Genomic DNA, 17,481 nt, shown 5'->3' on the forward strand with positions numbered 1-17,481 from the left:
TGTGTGAGGTCATATGGTCAGCATGCTTTTTTAAATGAGTTACTGAGGACGTGTTGTACAAACTCCTGTTAACACAGTGATTAAATGTGTTGTTTGCTTCGCATGGCCTCAGTACAGTAGCCCATAGTTTTGTAAAAAGAGCATGTAGTTATTCTGTATAACTATTATTATGCAGTGTAAATTTGGAACGTGGCTATTTCAAAAAGTGCTGAGCCAAGAAGTGGTCACTATGGGCCACAATTACAGTATAATTATAAGTGCTAAAGCACTGTGTCAGAGAAGCACGTATAGGGGTAGGGAAGATTGTAAACATTAGCAAACAAGACCAAACGAAGCTGAGTTATGAGTGAAATATTTGAAAAGGAAAAAAAATCTATCGTTTTGTGCAAGCTTTCCATGTTTACTATGCTAACACTATGCAACAAACTTGATTAAATACAGATTTATTGTTGAAAGAGCTCAAGGGAAGCACAGATATATACAGTATACCTGTTGTACATACGGCCCTTTGGAAAGAATGATCAAATAAGACAGTCAAATGCTGACATCGGCTATCGTTACTCTGCCTATCTAGAACAATCTAAACAAAAAAAAACAAAAACAAAAACAAGGCAAAGCACACAAAAACACATTCTATTTGTGCAGTTTGAAGACACAGACAATAGCTGTTCTGTATTCAAGGGAGAAACAAGCTGAGAACTTCTATTAGAGCCTGCCTGGTCACAATCCATTTAGAGTGTAAGTCTGCTCGTCTACACAGATAATCTAGAATTAAACATCATTAGTGTGAGGCTTGGAATTAGGAAAAAAAAAACTACTATAACTAATTGCAGACTGACAAATCTCTACTGAAAATGAAATGACATGACATTGGACTGGACAGCAGTGATTCTGGTTACAGTATATAAAACTCCTAAATTCTGGTTAGCAAGTGAAGCGTCCATTGGATGCTGTTTAAATAAAGCGATCGCACTATTACAAGGAATGAATGAATTTACATTCAGTGCCCAAATGCTGGAGTAGTTAGACAAGCTCAGGATCTGGACAGTACATGTTGTTTATTTAACAGGACACATTCAGAGATTTCAAGACATCTAAGAGGTATAAAAAATGAAGAAGTATTAAAAAAATAAAAATCACCTAATCATGACTAGAGGAGCACCAGACTTAATGGGGTGAAACGCTCTGGTCAGTACCATCATGATATAGCCATGTTTGGTGCTATAAAAAGACAAGTATATGGAAAGTTTACCCCCCATCATGATCACACCAAGAGGGGGAGGTTTGCCCTTCTCCGTCAATCATGTAAGTGAAAGAAAGATTAGTGTACATTTCCCACAATGGCTCTGCAAGAAAATGGATAGTACAGTTTTTCATGATATGGTCCACAGTGACAGACTTAGTGGTACTTTGCCTTGCTTTAACAAAGTCTGGGACCAGTGTGTAGGATTAAGAAGCTATGTTAGTAGAAATGGAATATAGTGTATCATAAGTACAAATCCTCAGTCCTTGAGCCCTTTATATTTACATATTGGAGCCAGGCCTCTTATGTTGCAACAACCATGTTTAGCCCAGAGTGCTGCTAAATTCTACACACTGGTCCTTTAATAGGGCAGCTCATAGTGTTGTCTTATTTTAAGAAGAAATAAAGTTGAAGAAAGAGGAAGTAATTAAATCCTGAGTAAGTTTATAACTATGTGGGTGCTTCATTTCACATTAATATTTGTGTTAATGAGATTTGATATGTTGTCATGAAAAATGTTCAATTTGAATTAGACCCTCTACAAGGTGGCACAAATTGAAAACTAAAGATAATAATGACCACTGGAACCCTACGTGATGAAGTGTCTCAAATTAAACAGGGCCTGGCAATGGGGTGAGTCATTCATACAATTATCAGTAGCCTACTAAACCGAACAATCAAATCTCTATAAAAAGAGGTAAACATATTATACCAGTGAAAACACAATGTGTGTCATTGGGGATGGACCCAGGAAAAAAAGGCCTTCCTCTCTTTTTCCTCTGAGCAACACAAAAGGATCCACAGACTCTTGCCCTCCAATGCAGCAGCCGTGCAAGAGTCCCCCCCCGCACGCCCCTCCTCAGGGGGGCAGCATCAGTAGCAGCAGTCCAACAGCAGTCCCAACAAAGGCTCAGAGACTGAACGCCAACTAGGTCATTATGAGTGTAGTGTGCCAAAATATGAATTCTTCTTCCACAGTTTAGGGGTGCATCAAGCTGAATAGCATTTCAAAATCCATCCTACAAATAAATACCATCTCAAAAAAAGGCTATTTTACAAATCCAAGGTTTTGTAGCTGTACAGTGTCAAAGCTTCCGTTAGGGTTAGTAGCAAATGTTTTTAAAGGCTTCTATGGAATTGGAAGAAACATTTGAGAACACTAAATCTGCACAGATCAAGCAATCTGCTGACATTAAAAAAAACTCCTCTCTTGTTCTCCTCTCTAATAAGCTGCTTATTCAGGAAGCATCTAGTGCAGGCAATTAGAAAAGACAAAGGATTATGGGACAATCCCTCCACCCTTTGAACTGCATGCCATCCTGCAGTACCTTAGTGAAACTCGAGGTTACTGTACAGATTCTCTCATTCAAGTGCAATAACGTTAAGGAAATACAGACATAACATCACTCCCCTCACAAGGCAAGGCAACAATATGTGCATTAGTGTTTTCTTTCATGGGTCCATATGCAGTAATGTGGGGATGTGCCTCAGCGGTGTCAGGATAGAGGAATGTTGCTACCCTTATCTTGTAAGAGTAGATCCCCTCTGCAGCTACACAGAAGATGTAGTTGATGAGACCCAATGAAGGATATGTCCTTGAGCGACATTTCTTTTAATCCTCGGTAGACAGTGTGCTTATGTTAGTGTAAGTTTCCTCGATGGAGGTTGAGATGCTTTGTAGAACTGTTGGTTCAGTTCCTCATGTAATTCACATATTCAGTGCACTCCTAAAGTTAAGCAGTTTTTTTTTTTCCTGTTCCAGGCAGTATCAGTGGCGCACTTCATTATCGATGAGGCTGTCCTCACCGGATTGGAAGTCCTCATTCAAGCCATTTTCCACATTGATAATGTCCTCGTCCTGCGAGGACCCTTGGCCATCGTCCTCACCACTGCCTGAACCAGCCTCCTCCGAACTTGGGTCTTGAAGTACCTGAGCTATGTACATTTGCTGTAGAGGCAAATGGGAGAGAAAAGAATGTTAGACAGTCATATATCCATTATATATTTCAGAATAAGTTTGACATTTATCAAAACTGATTGACTCGATTTTATCTATTTTATCCATCTATTCTTCTTGTCCTTAGTTTTGATATTTGTTTTCAGGCTGTGTATGATGACATTAAAATACAAAAAAAGCTGTATACAAACCGTTGCCTTGTTGATGGCAGTAGCACAAACAGGACGTCCATTCTCCAATCCGTCCACCTCCTGGGTGTCAATCTGGGACAGGAAACACACATTAAACATAAGCTGCTGAATACAATGCTGATATAATGTAAAAGTTGTTGAAAATAAAAATCATTACTATGCAAAAAACAGTTGAGAATCTGTGTACCTTGTAGTTGTGAGCACTGAGATATTTAAAGTGTCCAAAGCAGACGTGTGAGAGGCAAATGATGATTGTGATGATCAAAACCACAAATGTAAACATCGAGGTTGCAGCTGAAAATCCTGAAGAAAACACAATGCAGGGATGTGTAACAGTCACCATACTTCAGAAGAAGTGGGAAATACACTGTAAGTGAATGTGTGCATTTGCAGGACCACCAATGGCCTGTAGGTGGAGTCCTCTACTTACCAGAGCGAACGGTGGAGAAGAACAGTAGCCAGAAGAGGCAAAGAATAGGAGCAGCCACCACTTGGTTAACAGCCCCAGAATGAATCTTTTTATCCAGTTTGGATGGCAGGTAGGCATAGTACATGTTGTATCTGTCCGCTAGGTGCTTCAGCAGCATGTACATCAGGCCTGCACAGGGACGTGACACAAGACACTCAGTGGAACTAATCCAATTAGGCCTGCTGATAAGCTTGTGTATACAGAACAGAACCACTGTAAAGTGCCTGCATTCTGCCTGTTTCTCCTGTGGCCATCTAACCAGCACACTGTCTTAATTTAAAACAGCAACAACCCCGCAGGGTTAATAAACAGCAGAACTCACCAAAGGGGACGATGATTGGGCAGGTGATGCTGTAGGTCATGACCACAGTGAAGACACACATCATCCAGGCATAAGCCGCTCCAAACTGGAACTCATAGGCTTGGTGCTATGAGGACACAACATAACGAATTACTGATAATTTCATCGATGGAGTCTGTAAATACATAACATTCTCATACCTTAGATACTTTAACCATTAATGTAATATTAGACTTAACAGACATAGTTACAGTTAAGTAGTTTGTTCATTTTAAACCTAGAAGTATATCCACACATTTTTCTGTATCCTGTGCCCAAACCATTCCTCATTCTGACATAGAGGTTTACACAAGATGTGAATCATACCATACTCTACAACATATGAACATAAGCAGCAGTGATGCTAACCCTCTTGACATTCCTCCGCTCAGCTGCAGACCGTGCCAGGCAGAGGCGGATCATGTACATGAGTAAACCAGGGATTCTCAACAGGTCCATGGCGTTACCGATGAATGCAGATGCAATGACGTAATTCACAAAGAAGGCTCCGTTGTCAGGAAGGAAAACACACCTGAAGAGCAAAGAATGAGGCCAATATCATCAGTATCGCCACATAATTTAGACATGAGACCTTGTTTCAGGTAAAGATATTTTAAACAACATTTAAAATTAATATATGTATAAGTAAGTAATATATGCAAAGTTGATGTGAAGTCTAACAGTTTGTCACTTACTCGAATCTGATTTTAGCATCTGCCAAGAATCTTCTGTCGAAAAGCCACCGGAAAAAAACATCCAAACTGCAAGAAAAACAAGAATCAGCTGAAATATTTAAACTTAAAATGAATGAATGTTTTTCTTTGCATTTCATTGTATTGCAGGAAATAAAAACATGCTATACCTGCTCAGTCCTAAAGAGGGCAGCAACAGGACCATAAAGATCAGGAAAGTGTAGCATTTATGCATCGTGGTCCTGTTTTCTCCAGACCTTCATGGGCAGATGAATTATTTACACATATTAAAAAACTGAAACCTCGACTGGGAATGTTGACAACATATTGACTGCATATTATGTAAACCATACCTGGTCCAGTGAGCTTCGAAGAAGGCAGAGTAGTAAACAATGGTAGGAAGTAAGGCAGAGAAAGACCACAGGAGGAGAGTGGGGAAGAACTGGGTGATGATTGGATTCTGGAAGGCAAATCACAAAGACGTGGTCATATCCATGTAATGACATTGCTGATTTCCTGTGTTTTGGAATCTTTTGATGGACTTAAAAGCTTCAACTAAAACGTTTCTGCACTTAATGTTAGCATGAATATTTAAACACTCACATTTAGGTACTCCACTGGTTTGGTAACATTGAACTTGTCCATGGTGGAGATGATGATGGCCGGGGTGGTGAGAAAAAACAGGAGGAGGAAGAGGATACAGTTGATGACAAGGCAGCGGAGCCACCAGGAGATTCCTCCCACTGACAGATGCTCCCTGTGGGATAGGGGTTACGATGCGGTTAGACTGACAGAAGGTGATGACCCACAGTTATGGACACAGCTGGCCAGGAAAACCAATACTGCAGCTTCATGTTAAGTCTTATTATTTGAATGTGAATTTAAGAGCTTAATAAATGTTTGTGGTCATTTCATTCTGCTAAAATACAACCAGTGACTTCAATAAGCGTTCTTACCAGTAGACATTTTGTGGATCGGGTGCATAGCCGACAGTCCAGTTGTGCGTATGCAGCTTACTGCTAAACTGAGAGCTTTTGGGCTCACGGCGACAGTAACATCCTTGACACTTGCAAGCATTAAAGTCCTTTAAGATTCTGAGAACAGTTATTTCAACAGATAAAGAGCACAACAATAAGTTAGTAACAGTCTTCATTGTCTGAATTTACTGTGTGTAAATGGACTCACATGGCTGTTATGGACTCATTCTGGAAGGTGACAAAGGCCATTCCTAACGGTTTCCTGTTGACCTTTTCTCTTTCCTTCCTGTAGTCATCTTTTAACTGTGCCTCCAGTTTGGTGTAGTAGCTCACTGCTTCTTCCTGTGAGCAAGAAACAATAATTTAATTCAGCAAGTACGTTTTGTTGGATCATCAGTGACTGTCTGACATTTATTTTAATAAACTGTTTTACGAGTATGCTTTATTAGTTTGATTGAATAATGTTAAAGTTGTGGCGTAGCTTAACAATTATAACAATTACTTATTCCTCATTTCACATTAAAGTTGTAACTTTAGCCCTCAGGCTTTAAATAATACTTAAAAACCACCACATTAAATCCTGTCCGGGAAAAAAAACTTACACAATACAATACTTGGCTAAATTGAATTTAATCAAAAAAGCATCACAAATGACTCCATTTCAGAATTTGTCATATTTGTACTAATCTATTTTCCTAATTCAACTACATCACGATGTGACTGCTAAATATAAACTGGCATTATTACTCTACACTAAGGAAGATAACCACTTGGACCAAAACTAAACAAAGGCTGCAAATATTAGATGTAATGAGGTTTTAGAGTTTTGAAGATTATGTACATGTATTGCATTTCCCATTTAAAAACTGATACATGCCTTTCTTATCATCCTCTCTAAAATGTCTGTGACAATCAGTCACACTGACCTGCTCACAGCCTTTAATGACACAACAGCAAAGGTGTCCACAGGGCTTTGGGTTGATCATGGTGGTAACATGCTCCTTCCCCTGCACATCGAGGAAGAATTTCTTATTGCGCTCTGCCTTCTTCCTGCACATGAGAAAAACAATCTGCTGTATCAGAATGAAAACCGACCATTTCATATCAATTTCCAACACACTCTTGTGGCTACAACATGGATACCTTTCAGAGTTGAGGTACATCAGCCTGGCGACATTGTAACAGATCCGAGCTTCCAGCACACTGCAGTTTTCATATGCCTGCCTATGAGAGAAGGGCAGGGAAGGAGGAAAGACTAAATAACTTTTAAAAATGTTCAAGGCATTCAAATCTACTTTTAAACTCCTGAGAACATTGTCAGAAAATTAACAGTAGATCTCTCCTACACAAGTGTGGAGGCCTATTTGCAGTGCAGGAGCAAAGATTTTGGTTAATACTATTTGGCCAAGTAGGAACTGAGCCAAACACTCCCTCCTTAGATTCTTAGACCATCTTGACACATGACTTACCTAATTCTGCTCATCTGGCTTCTATTATGGACAATTACACACATATAGGCCTGCCATTGTCTGATCCCAGCCATAAGGAACAGGATATTTTAACAGGATGAGGCATGGCTCTCATACACCCTAATACAGTTACGGCACAGTTTGCCACCATGGTGACAGAGAAGTGGATTATTTTTTATAAGTGGACATTGTGAGACATTAAGTCCAACCAGGATATCAGTGAAAAAGTGAGTGAAAGCTTACTCAAAGTGCTGCTTTATCTCAGACTCCTCTGCATATTTGGAGATTCCAATAACAAATAAAGTGCGTTTCACCTGCATGGAAAAGAAAAAAAAGTAATTACCAAAAACATATAAACCCCTTATAGACATACAGTACTATTTTCCAAAACCATGCCACCCACCAGGTCATCCTCCTTGTAGTGCATCTTGGATGTGTGGCGCCTCATGCTGTACACCGTAAGTAACAAGTAGAGGAATGCAAAGGTGGTGTGCAGCCACAGTAGTGTATTACTATGGAAATAAAGCATAAAACAGTTGTTGTAAAACTATAGTACTACAGTTCATTCAAAAAAATACGACGCTATAAAAAAAAGATTAAGAAACCTTTATTAGTCCCACAATGGGGAAATTGCATAAAAAAAACCACTTACTCTGTATCCAGATTTGCTATAGTGGTTCTGCCAAAACTATAGGCATTGTTCTCTGCAGAAAAAAACAAAACAAATCAATTGCTAGCTTAGAAAGTCTACTCTTTATTGAACTGCACACAATCATTTATGAAACAGCAGCTTCAGAGGTCTACATGCTAAAGTGGGTTGTGAAGGTTTATATACAATTCGCAGGAAGTCAAAAGTAATCGAGCTCACCGAGTAGGTTTCCCGAGAAGTTAACAGGCAAGATGATGCCAACAGAAAGCACTCCCACCACTACCAGCAGGCCAATAATGTGGCGCTGGAAGGATAAGTAATGCACTGCATCCTCACCACACTTCTCCCTTATCTCTTCATCCCTTCAAGATAAAAACACCATTATAATGTCAAATTTTCAAGAACAAAAATCTAAAAAATACTTGTGAATTAAAAAAGCTGACTCACTTTATACGAAAGATAGCTGTTAGCCAGGAGCAGAAGCCCTAAAAAAATAAGAGCATTCAACTTAAGGTGCTGTAACAGAACATCACCATTTGATCCTTTCACAATAAAAGCAGACTTACTGTGTCTCTCTGCTCAATGTCCACAGAGCTGGAAACTGAGGTGAGGCGCTCATAACGTTCGGGTGTCTCCGATGTCATAGCTGAAGCCACACTGCATGCAGAAAGCAAAACACACAGCATTTGCATGATGTTACATATCCCAACCCATCCCAAACGTAAGAGGACGTTAGTTCTCTGTGTCTCAGAACAGTGGGTTTACCTTCAGTATGGAAAAGGAAACAGCACAGAAAACATCACCACATGGCATGAAATGAACTGAAGAGATTCACCCATGGTTATGCTTACACAGGATTTAGGTTGGTAAACCAGTAAACCACAGGAAGAATCTCTGCAGCCACATTTCATGCAGGGGTTAAGAGCTTAGTTCAAACAGAACCACTGTCAAGAGGAAAGGTTACTATAAAAATTAGCTGTCACAGCTCTACAGAAAAGAACATGCACAGAACAAACAACAGAAATCACATGATGATTAAAGGCAGATTTAACCCCCAGAGACCCAAATTTAGAAGTGTAAAAAAAGTTTTTTTGACATATTAGCTGTTTCCACAAGATGCCTATGATGCATAAATCAGTGATTCTTTCACTTTTGACATTTTAGTACGTTTTCAGGGAAATGTTGTAATATCACTCACATTTTTACATGTGATATGATCACATGTAAAAGACCAGAACGAGTTAATTTGCAGTCATTACTGTTTATAAAGCCTCATACTACTAGTCTATATATCTGTAAACTCACAATCACACCAAAATGATAAATGTATAAGTCATACTTTTTATGAAGTAATTGTGTATACGTAAATGGTAATTACAAACACTAAAATCAGATATTATTTACAAATCCTGAACAACTGAATAAAACTGGGTCAACTATAGCCTCATTCAGTTGTGATACTCCCTAAGGCAGAAGCGTGTGGTTTTATTTTTGTGAAGTTAAATGTGACAAAATATTACAGCAGTGGGCCTCTGGGGGTTACGGAGTTTGTCCAGCAGAGCCACAAGTTCTCTTTAACAGAGACCTTCTTATATAACATATACAAACTGGTTTGTTCTCCACTGGGAGGTCATGACCATTCTGTTTACACTAACTGCAAAATATGAAGAGAACTCAGGCTTTGCTGGAACTCCAACAGTGTTCAATACTACATGTAAGGATGATGTAACCCGAGGCTCTAAGAGATCTCTAATGGAATGAGGAGAGAGCCTGAAGCTGTACTCTTCAGTCCTCCTCTCCTACATTCTTGTGTGAAGTAGGAAAGGCTCATCTCAGTTCTAGTACACAGGATTTACAGCGGAGGCACCATGTTCGGGCCTGTCTATGAACCACCACAGATCAGAGAAGTATTACCTCTCCCTGTAAGCCTCCTGTCTGTGTGGCTCATGCAGTGCACGCACACAGAAGAAGTCCAGGCTTCATAAAGAGGTCAATATACAGATTAGCACACACAGATCTGATTAGGACGGTGAGAGAGGACAGGGAATCCAACAGCAGAAGTACAAGAGCGACAAGGAGAGGGACAGTATTTGGGATCCTGGCACTGGGAAATGCCTGGAGGAGGGAAAAAGGCTAAAACCATGAAGAGTGAACAGGCTGAAATCCACTGAGGCCTGGACAGAATGGACAAGAGTTGTGAGTGAGGTTAACTACAGAAAAGGGACAGGAGAGAAGAAATGAGTGATATGGAGAGATAACATACTATTCCCGATCATCCAGTCGACTGTAACGCTGATCCATTCTTCTGATGAGAAAAAAAAAACAAAAGCAAAATAAAACCATTCAGCATAGTTAAAGGACGAGGTCCTGTTGGAAAAAAATACACCACACGCATACCAATGAAGGTTTCTGTTCAGTCTGGTATACAATGTCCAGCCATATAAATGCATTTATATCCTGTGGTAGATGAACAACTTTATTTATTTTAGTTGGGTGTCGTGGCTTTTGTGACAAACACACTCTAAATATATACCTCATTTAGTAATTGTCCACGTTTCAGACATTTCATAAGACACAAAGATTTAAAAGCCATTGACTTCAAGTCAGCAGTCATGAGACAACAAACTACATTTCCTGTCTGTTACAAAACTGTCCCAAGCTGCCACCCCCTCCCATCCTCCCACCATGCAACAACCCCATTCTCTGCTCACATGCAGCTGCAAAAATAGTCTAGCTGCAACATCACACAAGCACAAGAGGGGAATGTAGGTAATGGAGCACTGTGTCATCCACTTTCTGGGGTTCACAGTTAAAGGAATCTGTAGCCAGTGATCCTGATTTACAGCGTAATAGGTTAAAATGTGCAGTGCGGACAGTGCATTGACAGACTGCTTCCACAACTATTCTCATTATTCAATCAGTGCGCGGACATTGGCCTCAAAATATCCCAACATATCTGGCAGCGTACCATTATACAACAGTAGAGAACTGCAGTCCACTTGGCTGAGATGCAGACAGTGGTGGAGCAGGAAACAGATCCAAGGAGGCACTTAAATTGATAACAATTACTAATCACTCTTATTACTTCCATTCTATTGTCAATGGAAAAGAACTTCTACCAAGTGACAAAGCATGACAATGTCCGAGTTCATTAAAAAGAAAACTGCTGACAGTAACTTCCTGTCTGGGGTACCATCCTTGTGATGTCTGCGTCTGCTGTAAAATAAACCAACTAACACGTCATGCATTTACATCAATAATAATAAACTCATGATTAATTTGAACTGCAAATGTGGCTGCATTCATGACAGTTCTCTCCAAACCAATAAAAAAACAAGGCTGATATGTAAAAAAAAAAAAAAAAAAAAAAAAACTAAACACAGACACATTAGATGGAAAAGTAGAACAGAACAATCAAGAAAAGTGTCTCGGTCCTCACAAGATGAGGAATTGGGGCATGGAGAGGTCGAATAGCATCAGCGGGCTGGAAAGAGGGTCAGATTTCCTAAGCTGAATAAACAGCAGAGTCATATCTCTTGCAAGATATCCAAGCAACTAATGGCCACAAACACAAAAGCATACCTGTTACATTATTTTGAAAGGTAGCTGTACTATAACACCATGAAGCCAGACAGCCAAAGTACTAGCAGCCACACAAACAAACAAGCTCAATAGTTATGTGCCAATATCGTATAACTCTTAAAAAATGATGTTGTTATGTATGTAAATCATTATGATAATGGTGCATCACTGCGCCATATTCCTCAGACACCATGTCTTTTTAGACATTGATCAAAAATAGAACACATCTGCTCCCTGCTAAACCAGCTCTGTAGAAAGGCAAACATCACATGCTCATAACGATAGGAATATTATGAAGATCAATTAAGTGACAAACAGTGTGTTAAAGTTCACTTGCAAGATGAAGCTCTTTGCTGTTCACAGCAGATTGCAAACAGGGGAAGTAGAGGAACACAAAGTGACAAAAAAGCAATTGTTGAACATATTATTATTTTGGCCTTGGCAGTGGACAGGTCTGGAAGAGATTGTGTTCTTACCTGTCAGCATCTGTCACAAGGGCAAGGCGTCCATAGTCCCATGCTACTTTCCTCAGGAATGAGAACACAACCAGCAGCCCCTAGAAGTGGAAAATAAACAGCGTCTGTCAACACCTGCCACCACTCTGTATTTACAGTACAGTATGCACGCTAAACCAAAGTTACCTTACAGCTTCAAGACTGCAAAAAAAAATAATAAGGGTGTGTTTGCTAATCAGGAGTTTAATTTGATTACTCACCAAGAAGCACATAAAGTCAAGGGCAAGGACAGTGGGCACCCCGCCGAAAGGCAGACCCTGGAGTACTGTGCTACGAATTCGAGCAGAGTAGCAGTAGTCCTTGGAGATATTAGTCTGCGGTGTCGGGCAGCTCTCTGAACTGGGGCATCCTTGCACCGCCCAGGATGCCATCATTAATATCACCACTTGGTGCATCACTCACTGCAACATGTTGATAACCTGGAAGGAAAAGACAAGTGTTCATGTCTATTGCAGACAATGTCTGTAGAGTTTAAGTTATCAGTGCCTCATACAGAGTGGCCACTGGCCACCGTTTCCATCATGTCACATGCTTGTCTGTCACATTTGACCACAGACAACTAAAAACTGCTTGTTTAACACTATTAAACACGCATTAAACTTTCTGTTCCCCGTTTATGACCACTAATTTATGTCAATGACACAGAGTCACCATTGTACAGATTTCAAGGAAAACTGTGGTAAGGAAAAGAAATGTTTACTTTGAAATACAGTATAGCAGACGTAGCATCAGGCTATTTCATATCCTCATCCAGTAGACACAGCACTACAGACAGCAACTGACTGGTAACCCTTTGGAACCATGTTTCCTGCCAGCTTAGTAATGAAATTCTTGAAATGAAATCTTATTACTCTTAATGCAGGCTGAGGTACAGGAAACAACAACCAGGTGACCTAACAAGCTGTTTAATTATGGAAAACACGGTGTCAATGAAGATTCACAGTTATCTAGGCTCAATATGAAGAACACTAACAAAACATGAATAGCATGAGTGATAAGAGAAATGTAAGAACACTCATTCTCATTTAAACTAGTTACAAAATAATACAGAGCAACAACCTTCCCCCTACCTTGGCACCTAGCACAAAGACTAATGCACAAAGAGTATACTTTCAAACAGAATGCATAGATCCAGACAAAAAAGCTCTTAGTCGGGTTATAAATGGAAATTACCATTTGAATCTGAGGATGTATTGCTTAGATAAAATGCAAATAATCCATCAATACATGCAATCTGATGACAGCCAGCTTTCGAAAGACTTAATAGCTTATACAATAAGGATGTGGTTACAAAACCAAAAGACTATTTAACTGCCTATATTGTAAATGAAAATCATGTAAAACATGACTATTTTGACAGCTTGGGTTGACAAAAAAATCCTCACCATCCTATAAAAAAATTCTTCTGCTGATCAACATTAAAACATGGCTTATTTCAAACACACAGATTGAACATAGGACTTGTGGGTGGCAAATGGGTATTTACAGTTGCACTGCCATACTCATGCCCTTCTACCCACTATTATCAGTAGCATCTACAATGCTGCTCATCTGCCCTAACACTAACTCATTTATCTGCTCCCTGGTATGCTGTGACATCACTGGAGAGAGAGACGCAGCCAGGGCTGAACAATAAGCCGATAGAGACCACAGGGTTCAAATGGACCGGTCTCAACCCAAGGAGGACACAACATACCCCCCTGTGCCTTTAACAACACTGCTGCACATCGTGGACCCATTGCCACAGTCCCCACTGTTTAACATTCAACACCAACACCTTAAAAAGGACCTCAAAAACAACTTATTGAAAAACCAAATAACAGATATTTATGATCCAGTAAGATCATGCTTTGGCAGCAATGTCAGTTTGAGGGTCCCTGCGATGCCACACAGTCTTTAAATTGTATGACGAGGACTGGCAGCATCAACAACAAGTTTTCAAAGTTGCTGATATTTCTACACATGCACTGTCATGTCACATCACAACAAAGCAGAATATTTCCATGGCCTGCTGCTTTACTGTACATACAATGTTCTTTTAGTCAAATGCTGCTCTATTTTCCTCATAAACATATCAGTGACTATTGTCACCAAAACTTTAATTTGACAAACATCTCTCTCTCTCTCTCTCTCTGCATGTCTGCAGTTCCTATTTCAAATCACTGGGAATATGACATTTCAAACAGAAAGGGGAACATGACATCTTTATTGTAGCTTTGAAGGCATCAGTTAGCTTTGCTCTCAGTTTCTCAGTTAGTTGCTTATTGGAGCCCAGTGGTGTCAAGCGTCACCACAACAAAGTTTGAAGAGTCAGAAAATCAAGTTCTGGATTTGTTGCTCACACGTGACACATCAATAGCATTTCCTCACACACATGAATGATTCCAGCAAAAACAGAAGCTCATATGCATGATTTTGGAGCATAACTGGAGAAATCAATTAGGTATAATTTAGACAACATGCTGAATGACAGAATTATAATTTGTGCAAGACAATCACTGCTCTTTAAATGTTAAGCATTTGTTTGTGACATGATTACACACTGATAACAGGTTTTTTATTGCAACACGCAAAAGCTTCTATATTCTACCAAATGCTACAATCAATACACTGTTCTTAGCAACAAACACTGCACAAAAATAATGTTGAATGTCTCATGAAGTGAAGTGCATCATCCCTGTGTGACTACACCATGACTCAGCAGCACATAAACACTGTACCACCTTTCCACCTGATGCTAGTTGCTAAGGGACCATGAGTCTGGCACACACGCTAAAATTCAAATAAACATGAAGGGGAAGAATAATGTGGGTCTTTGATATAATGCATATGTTTAGTTTGGACAAATATTATCTAGGAAAAACATCTACCATGACAAATAAAAATAAAAAAAGTTGTACAATAGTACATCATTCACCCTCATGCAGACTATTCTGTTTACAATTAGCAGCAACAAACATATAAATACCCATGTGCAGTGAAATCTACATTGTTTGTAGTCTCTATGCAAATCATTAAACCATTATATATGTATTATATTATATATTATATACCATAATATATGTATCATATATTGTGCTTATACTGCGTACTGTACTCTTTTTTGGATTATAGTGACACTTATACTTATACTCTGTACTTAACTGCATTTATTGTGACTTGATACCTCTGGCACAAGAATTTCCTTCGGGATTAATAAAGTTTTATCTTATCTTATCTTATCTTATCTTAGATCATAGATGAAGTATTTGAACAGGCTTTGTTCAATGTCTGAAAAAATGTTTAGAACCAATCAAGCAATGAATAAATGGAATCTAAATTCATAAAGGAAGTACGCACACACTCACACACAAGTTCACGTTAGGCCTTGTTTGGCTCAACACATCTGCTGTATCAGACAAAATGCATGTGTGTCACCCAGATCAAGTTTTTGTGATAAACTTATCAGTAATGTGAAAACAGGAAACGTAAGTGCACACCCTGGAAGGAATGCAAAAGGTGCCCGGCGTATGCAGACAATGTAAAATACATAACTCTGTGTAATCAAACTGAAACCGTATTTCGATGCTATGTTTATTATTTTAAAATCCCTGTGAAATAAATTAACTGCTCGCTATTTTAAACCCAGTGCACTGAGAAACAACATCAAACGGGGCATTAATTTGTTAACAATGCTGATAGTTGATAAGGTAGATTTGCACATATTAGCTTTGTTGGTATTGGTCTGTAAATCATTGACAAGTGGCCAGTGCCTGAGCGTTGACTTTCACAGATTATGATTATGTCAGAGTATGGTTTCATAATCACATAAAAAATAAAGGCAATTAATAGAAAGTTTAATGTTGAGGGTCTATACTGTTGCATCAATGAATTACAATATAATTGTAGGAGTAACCCAACTAGTGTTATCGAATTCTACCTTCAAACTCTAAGGTTTCCGTTTCACCCTTGCACTATAAACAGTTCCTATAAAACATTTCTTATTCAAATACCCAGTCCATAAAGCAAGAACACTACAAGTGTTTGAGTGGGGTCAGTGTCGCATTTGGCCTGAAACGTGTTTCAAATTCATGGATGCAATGACTAAGTAAAATCAGGCCTCTAGAAAAAAAGACAAGCTAGTGGTGCCAGTAGTTTTTTTCTGCTTGTACAGTATTATAATCAGTATTGTGAGCAGAGGTATGTCAAACTAGTTAATCAATTATCATTAATGACTTTGTGTCATAATGTGATAATGTTAAGACTGTTAGCAGCCATCCTATGTTTATCCCTGAACAGGCCATGCAAAGAAGGACAGAGCATTATCTATCTCATCCAAGCTGCGACGGGTCATCGGTCCACGGTGCAGCTCATCTCAGTAACACCAGCACACGTTAACTTCAGTGTGACGAACTTTCCTCCACACATCGCTTGCTAGATAACTGCAGAATGTTGAGAATCGCTGATCTTTCGCTGGTTATCTTAAGGCTTTTTAAAATACCGCCCTCAGCCTCACAGCTAAATGGACACTTTAAACTATAGCTGCATTGTCTAAAAGCCCTTCTTGTATCCTTATGTCCACGCACAAGTCAGAAGGTTCAAGCTGTTCTCAACATTCGTCTATTTGACCACGAAGGGGAGAAGATGTTTGTAAAACAAACAAACATACAATTGCCGGGGTAGTAATAAAGTAATATTAGGTTTATCGTGACTGGCAAAACAACAACATAAATACTGCAAATACTTGTTTTCACAAATAACTTACTTTTGATTCATCAACAAAAGTGCTCACTGTTGTTGGATCACTTAGCCTAACGCTAATGGTAACGGGATATGTTTACTCGTTTATTGTTCTGTGAGCATCCATTCACTTTACAAGAAACACAGCTAACGGTAAGCGGTCGCCACTGTAAGGAAAATGTAACATGTTCGCCAAATCCTAAATAAACACATAATTAATAGATTAAAAAATACAACTTACCATGCTATGATACGCAGCAGGAGCAGAATCTGTCACAAATTGCTAATGTGAGCTAACAGTCAACTGTAACGGTGACGTTAGCTAACTTAGCCCCTCGATGTAGCAAATAACAGGTGGAGTCTACCAGCGACTGTCTGCTAATTTGCAGCCGATGACGGTCGGCTAACTACGCCAAAGGTTTACTCGGTGGAGCTAGTTAGTGAAACCGTCTAGCTAGTTGTTAGCATTCACAGGAGAGTACCAGCTGCTGTTGTGTCTGTCAGCCAGCCGGTTGAACAACTATCGCTAACCTAACCAGTCCAACGGGAGGAGAAGCCAGTGAGGTTTAGAGGTTGACGTATACAGAAGCAGGTCGTACAGATAGACGACACGCTGTGGACAGAGCGGGTGAAGGCTCTTTCGGTTGTGTAGCTTCTATGCTTTTGATTTCTATGTTG

The 17,481-nt window shown here is 39.4% G+C and overlaps 1 protein-coding gene across 4 annotated transcripts; it reads right to left on the minus strand.

Annotated features, from left to right (window-relative positions):
- Positions 1-1,039: 1,039 nt before the first annotated feature.
- tmem63ba (transmembrane protein 63Ba) lies at positions 1,040-17,422 on the minus strand. Of its 4 annotated transcripts, none has more exons than XM_028423090.1 (24): positions 17,045-17,422; positions 12,285-12,503; positions 12,046-12,125; positions 10,251-10,289; positions 8,554-8,644; positions 8,435-8,472; positions 8,207-8,349; positions 7,991-8,042; positions 7,742-7,850; positions 7,582-7,652; positions 7,013-7,093; positions 6,796-6,919; positions 6,078-6,211; positions 5,849-5,986; positions 5,496-5,649; positions 5,246-5,352; positions 5,063-5,149; positions 4,896-4,961; positions 4,570-4,732; positions 4,183-4,288; positions 3,822-3,989; positions 3,579-3,694; positions 3,392-3,463; positions 1,040-3,191 (listed from the first exon to the last, which is right to left on the minus strand). In XM_028423090.1, the coding sequence occupies exons 2-24, from the start codon at positions 12,477-12,479 to the stop codon at positions 3,012-3,014; spliced, it is 2,514 nt and encodes an 837-aa protein (XP_028278891.1). In that variant the 5' UTR covers positions 12,480-12,503; positions 17,045-17,422; the 3' UTR covers positions 1,040-3,011. The 4 variants fall into 4 exon arrangements, with proteins under 4 accessions (XP_028278891.1, XP_028278890.1, XP_028278892.1 ...); XM_028423089.1 differs by having other exon boundaries at positions 10,251-10,292; XM_028423091.1 differs by lacking the exon at positions 10,251-10,289.
- Positions 17,423-17,481: the final 59 nt, after the last annotated feature.

Source organism: Parambassis ranga, chromosome 15, assembly GCF_900634625.1.
Source record: "Parambassis ranga chromosome 15, fParRan2.1, whole genome shotgun sequence".
In the NCBI taxonomy this organism is placed as follows: Eukaryota; Metazoa; Chordata; class Actinopteri; family Ambassidae; genus Parambassis; species Parambassis ranga.

Excerpts from the sequence above, each read along its gene's own strand:
- tmem63ba (XM_028423089.1), bottom strand. The coding sequence starts at position 12,479 with ATGCACCAAGTGGTGATATTAATGATGGCATCCTGGGCGGTGCAAGGA. Across the intron at positions 5,987-6,077 it reads AATGAGTCCATAACAGCCAT|AATCTTAAAGGACTTTAATG; the intron begins GTGAGTCCATTT and ends AACTGTTCTCAG. Across the intron at positions 5,150-5,245 it reads TTCGAAGCTCACTGGACCAG|GTCTGGAGAAAACAGGACCA; the intron begins GTATGGTTTACA and ends CTGCCCATGAAG.